Source organism: Nicotiana tabacum, chromosome 15 (assembly GCF_000715075.1).
Source record: "Nicotiana tabacum cultivar K326 chromosome 15, ASM71507v2, whole genome shotgun sequence".
Taxonomy (NCBI): domain Eukaryota; kingdom Viridiplantae; phylum Streptophyta; class Magnoliopsida; order Solanales; family Solanaceae; genus Nicotiana; species Nicotiana tabacum.
In genome coordinates, this window is record NC_134094.1 from 57252482 (window position 1) to 57258454 (window position 5973).

General features: G+C 32.9%; 1 protein-coding gene and 1 non-coding gene across 2 annotated transcripts; one reads left to right on the forward strand and one right to left on the reverse strand.

Annotated features, from left to right (window-relative positions):
- Nucleotides 1-692: 692 nt before the first annotated feature.
- LOC142169638 (uncharacterized) lies at nucleotides 693-3132 on the reverse strand. Its single transcript, XM_075231528.1, has 6 exons — nucleotides 2934-3132; nucleotides 2564-2846; nucleotides 2019-2503; nucleotides 1631-1864; nucleotides 1397-1525; nucleotides 693-1000 (listed from the first exon to the last, which is right to left on the reverse strand). The coding sequence occupies exons 1-6, from the start codon at nucleotides 3130-3132 to the stop codon at nucleotides 693-695; spliced, it is 1638 nt and encodes a 545-aa protein (XP_075087629.1).
- A 1058-nt stretch (nucleotides 3133-4190) lies between these two features.
- Nucleotides 4191-4297, forward strand: LOC142170050 (small nucleolar RNA R71). The gene has a single exon (XR_012699665.1). It is a non-coding gene; the product is annotated as a small nucleolar RNA R71 (small nucleolar RNA).
- Nucleotides 4298-5973: the final 1676 nt, after the last annotated feature.

Below are 5973 nucleotides of genomic sequence, written 5' to 3' on the forward strand. Positions count from 1 at the left end.
TAGTTCTGTATGCCCATAAAGCATTATCCAATTTTAAAGACCAAACTTTTCGAGAAGAACCAACAGTTTTTTCTATAAAAAAAATTTAATTCTCTGTTGGAAACTTCTACTTGCCTGCTTGTTTGAGCATGATATGGAGTTCCTGTTTTATGAGTTACTCCATATTTTAACAACAAACTAGCAAATTTTCTATTTATAATAACTCGTGGAGTTCCAAATCTAGAAAAAATATTTTTCTTGAGAAAAGCAGAAACAATAGGAGCATCATGTTTCTAGTAGCAATTTCTTCTACCCATTTTGAAACATAGTCAATAGCTACCAAAATATATTCATAGCCGTTTGAAGGAGGAAAAGGGCCCATAAAATTAATGCCCCAAACATTAAAGATTTCACACACAAAAATAGACTTAAGAGGCATTTCGTCCCTTTTTGAAATGTTACCGATTCTCTGGCATTTATCGCAAGTGGCGACATAATTCCTTGCATCTTTGAATAGAGTAGGCCAGAAAAATCCAACTTCAAGTACTTTAGCTGTTGTCTTTCTTCCTCCATAGTGTCCTCCTACAGCCTCATCATGAAAGTGACTTAAGATGTTGTTCATTTCTGTCTTCGGTACACATCTCCTTATTATGTCATCTGCACAAAATTTAAACAAGTAGGGATCTTCCCAGTAATAATGTCTTGCTTCTTTATTAATGTTTTTTCTTTTGTTCATAAGAAAAATCTTTTGGAATCCATCCTCCAGCCAAGTAGTTGGCAATATCAGCAAACCAAGGTGGTCGATTTATAACGGTTGTGACTAAAAATATATGTTCATCAGAAAATTCCTCTTTTTTATCTTCTATCTCATTAGGAGGATTTTCCAAACGAGACAAATGATCAGCTTCCTGATTCTCAGAACCTTTTCGATCTTTTATTTTAAGATCGAATTCTTGCAAAAGGAGTATCCATCTTAGTAATCTAAGTCTAGCATCTTTCTTTGCTAAGAGGTACTTTAAAGCTGCATGGTCAGTATAAATTGTAACCTTTGTTCATATCAAATAGGAACGAAATTTGTCAAACGCAAATACTACTTCTAGTAGTTCTTTCTCATTTGTAGCATAATTCTTTTGAACTTCATTAAGTGTTCTACTAGCATAGTAGATAGGTCTGAAGATCTTGTCTCTCTTTTGTCCCAATATCGCTCCTACTGCTGCATCACTTGAATCACACATTATTTCACAGGGCCGGCTCCAGTCAGGAGAAACAACAATTGGATCATTAGTCAATTATTTCTTGAGAATCTCAAATACTTTCCTGCAATCATCTGAAAATTCAAACTTCACATCTTACATCAGTAGGTTAGTCAGAGGTTTTGAAATTTTTGAAAAATCTTTTATAAACCTTCTATAAATACCTGCATGCCCTAAGAAACTTCTAATGCCTTTAACAGTGGTAGGAGGGGGTAATCCTTCTATAAGATCAATTTTAGCTTTATCAACTTCTATCCCTTTAATAAAAATTTTATGTCCTAAGACAATTCCCTCTGTTATTATGAAGTGACTTTTTTCCTAATCAAGAACCAAATTTGTCTTTTCACATCTTTTAAGAACCACATTCAAATGATAGAGACAATCTTCAAATGTCTTACCAAAAAGTGTGAAATCATCCATAAAGATTTCAAGAAACTTTTCAGTCATATCTGAGAAAATTGCTGACATGCAACGCTGAAATGTAGCAGGAGCGTTAGATAGTCCAAATATCATTCTTCTATAAGCATACGTACCTTGGGGGCATGTGAATGTGGTTTTCTCCTGATCTTCCGGAGCAATTGGTATCTGATTATACCCTGAAGATCCATCGAGAAAATAGTAAAAACCATAGCCTGCAACTCTTTAAGCATGTGGTCAATAAAGGCAAAGTTAAATGATCTTTTCTTGTGGCTTCATTAAGTCGTCTGTAATCAATACAAACTATCAATCATGTGACTGTTCTAGTAGGTATGAGTTCATTATTTTTATTTTTTATTACTGTCATACCTCCTTTCTTTGGTACTACCTGTACAGGACTTACCCAAGGACTGTCAGATATTGGATAAACGATACCTCCTGCTAGAAGTTTCACCACTTCTTTCTTGACAACTTCCTGCATTGCTGGGTTTAGTCTCCTTTGGGGTTGAACTAGTGGCTTATAATCATTCTCCATAAGATTCCTGTGTATACAAATAGCTGGACTGATTCCTTTGATGTCATCTATAGTCCACCCTAATGCTCTTTTGTGTTTTCTCAGGACTCCAATAAGTTTGCTTTCCTGTTCTATAGTCAAAGAAGATGAAATGATTACTGGAAATAATTCAGGTTTAAGAAACACATATTTTAAATGAGAAGAAAGATCTTTGAATTCAATTTTTAATTGAACTCCTTCTTGTGAGACTTTCTCATTTTCTGACTCTTTTTCCAGTATTTCAGCTTTTTCTTTAATTATGGAGTTATCATCACTTATGGTATCTGACCTCGCCAAGCATCTTTCCAATGAATCAGTAATTAACTAATTATCTTTGTATTCATCAAAAAGGTCATCTAACAAGTCAATTTGAAAACAAGATGATGATGACTCATCCCCAGGAAATTTCATCAATTTCTGTATGTCAAATATTACTCTTTCCTCATCAACTCGTAATATTAATTGTTCTTGATGAACATCAATAATTGCTCTTCCTGGTGCGAGAAATGGTCTACCTAAAATTAATGGTACCTCAGTATTTTCTTCTATTTCAAGAACTATAAAATCTACTGGGAATACAAATCTGTCAACTCTAACAAGGATATTTTCAATAATTCCTTTTGGTCTCTTAGTACTTTGATCAACTAATTGAAGAGACACACCAGTATCTTTCATTTAACCAAGTTCTAATTTCCTAAAAATTAAAAAAGGCATTAGATTTATTGAAGCACCTGAATCACATAACGCCTTTTCAAAGTGAGTACCTCCCACAGTACAAGGAATTGTAAAACTTTCTGGATCACCAAGTTTCTGTGGGAGCTTATTTTGAAGTATAGCACTACATTTTTCTGTAAGCTTAACCACTGAAACTTCTTTCAATTTTCTTTTACTTGACAAAATTTCTTTGAGAAATTTAGCATATGAAGGCATTCACGTCAAAGCAACTATGAAAGGTATGTTAATGTAAAGTTGCTTCAAAATATCTAGAAATTTTGAAAACTGTTTGTCAAGATTTTCTCTTTTCATCTTTTGGGAAAAATGGAGAGGTACAGAGTGAGGATTTGTTATCAATTCATTTTCTAGTACATTTTCCCTTTATTCTTTTGCTCTTTTGGAAACGTAGATTCTATTTTATTCTCACCTTCATTTATCTTTTCCACTTCTTATGGCTTTCCTTCTCTATCTGCATATGGATCATCAAGAGCTTTACCTCACCGTAGAGAGATGGCTTTGAGGTGTTCTTTTGGGTTTTTCTCAGTGTTGCTTGGTAGAGCACCTTGAATTTGTTCAGACATGAGGGTTTCTAATTGGCTTACCTGAATTTCCAAATTCTTGATAGCTGAATGTTGACTTTCAACCTTCTCGCCAGTAGCCTTAATGAATTTGTACATCGGTCTTCAAGGCTTTGTTGATGAGCTCTTTGAGGTTGCTGCTGATATTGTTAAAAATTTTGTTGCCCTCTATTTTGATTTTGAAAACCAGGTGGTCCCTGTACCTGCAGCTTTTGATTAAAATATCTTTGAGGATTTTCAGCACCATTAGGATTACTCCATTGAAATCTTGGATATTTTTGTGCCATGGGACTACCAAATGAGTAATTATTTCTATAACCAATCACATTTACATGTTCCTCATTTTGTGTTGAAGCTTGACATTCATGATTCAGATGATTACCTTGACAAACATCACAATTCTCAAGTTGGGATGATGAGTGAGCACCTACCTGAAAGGCCTCAACCTTTTGTGTTAAGTTCGCAATTTGTTGTGTTAATGAATTCAAAGCTTCAACTTGATATACTCCTGATGTTTTCTTGATAATCATTCTGTCTGAGGTCCGTTGAACAACATTTTTTGAAATCTCATTAAGCAATTGCATTGCTTCTATAGTAGTGTTTCCCATTATTGATCCTCCTGATGCTGCATCAATTACATTTCTAGCAGAGGGTTTAAGACTGTGACAGAAAAAATATAAAATGTCAGGGTCTTGGATACCATGATGTGGGCATTTTCTTAACATTGCTGCTAATCTTTCCCATGCCTGGTATACAGATTCAGTATCTGTCTGCATAAAATTATTAATTTCTTGCTTTATTTTAATTGTTTTTGCAGGTAAAAAATATATATTAAAAAATATTTGAGTCATTTGGTCCCATGTTGTAATGGAACATCTAGGCAGGCTTCGCAACCATGTTTTGGCTTCACCTTTTAATGAAAAAGGAAAAAGCCGCAACCTGATAGCATTTGTTGTAACTCCATTGTACCTGCAAGTTTTAACTAATTCAAGAAAAATAATTGGATGGGTGTGGGGATTTTCACTCGCATCACTAGTAAATTGACACTACTGCTGAATAGTTTGAATCAAGCCAGTGCGAATTTCAAAGTTATTTATTGTAATTGGTGGTCTCCTTATACTTGATTGTCCTTCAAAATGATCTGGCCTTGCACAATCACCGAGTATTCTATCACATCGTGGTGCCACCTCATCAAACTATTCTTTTACTTGATGTGGTGGAAGTTGGTTATTGAGTTCTTCGTTCTCCATTTCCTCTGATGTGAAAATTTAAGATCGCGAGGTTTGTTCTATTCGCAACAACCGCAAGGATATTTCAATTTCAGGATCGTATTCGACTAGTTCTCTAGAAGAGGAACGGGTCATACACTTTCTGAAATTTCTGCATAAAAGTTAACATAAATAGACAATAAAAAAATCTCAAATTAGTAGTAAAACAATTAATCTGTAGTAGACTTTAGCCAATCCCCGGCAACGACGCCAAAAATTTGACGAGTGTATAGCGTATATAAAATTCTAACTCGTACTCTGTCAAATAATAGTATAGAAAGATGTCGAACCCACAAGGATTGATTTATCTATTCTACAGATATTTCTTGTTTTAATTACTATTTGAGAAAATCAGAAAGAGTTGAGTTATGAATTAACTAACTAAAAATGCATCAATAGAGCAATAGAAAATATTTTATTTTTCACAAATATAATAAAAAGGTGTTGGGATCCTCACTTCACTTTATATTTCTATTATATAGTAGAATTATTATTCTTCAATTTCTATTTCTCAAAAATGTATAAATGCCTCTCACGATTATAAATATATATTATTACTCAAGTTGAATAATTAATTGTATTCCTCTTGGTTATACAAATTAATCTTCAAAATAGTAAGACTAAAGAACCAGAAATATATGATGGAACTAAAATATGCTCTTGTTAGTAAGTCCATTTCGGTTACCCTACTTGTTATAACTGATTATTATACTATTCGCCTCTCTCGATTACAAATAAGTGTAAAATTAATTATAACATAAAAGAGATAGATGTTACTGAATAAATATTAATAGCTATTAATACTACAATTAAATATATTATTTTTCTGCCTCTCTCGATTACAGAATTAATAAACAGTTAATATGTAGTACAAGATAGGTAGATGTTAATAAATCAAATAACGTCTAACTGTAAAAGCAGATAAAAATTAAATAAAAAGTTTTAGCTCAAGCATGTGAATTTGAGGAATAATATCTACTATTATATAGAAATATTAAGATCTGTCTTTCTCCCAAAACAAGAAAAGTTACTCCATACAGGAATTAGTACTAACAATGGAAATATTCGTGTCCATTAAATAAGAAAATAGAAAGAAGTATTCAAGAAGAATAATTCTCCCTATTTAATTAAAAGCAAGAACTAGAGTAATTTCTTACACTGTAATTTATTTAGAAATAAAAACTAAACCACTATTATGATTTGAAAGAAAA

Excerpts from the sequence above, each read along its gene's own strand:
- LOC142169638 (XM_075231528.1), bottom strand. The coding sequence starts at position 3,132 with ATGCCTTCATATGCTAAATTTCTCAAAGAAATTTTGTCAAGTAAAAGA. Across the intron at positions 2,504-2,563 it reads TCTTGTTTTCAAATTGACTT|ATGCTTGGCGAGGTCAGATA; the intron begins GTTAGATGACCT and ends TTCATTGGAAAG. Across the intron at positions 1,001-1,396 it reads AAGTTTCTTAGGGCATGCAG|CTTTAAAGTACCTCTTAGCA; the intron begins GTATTTATAGAA and ends CTGACCATGCAG.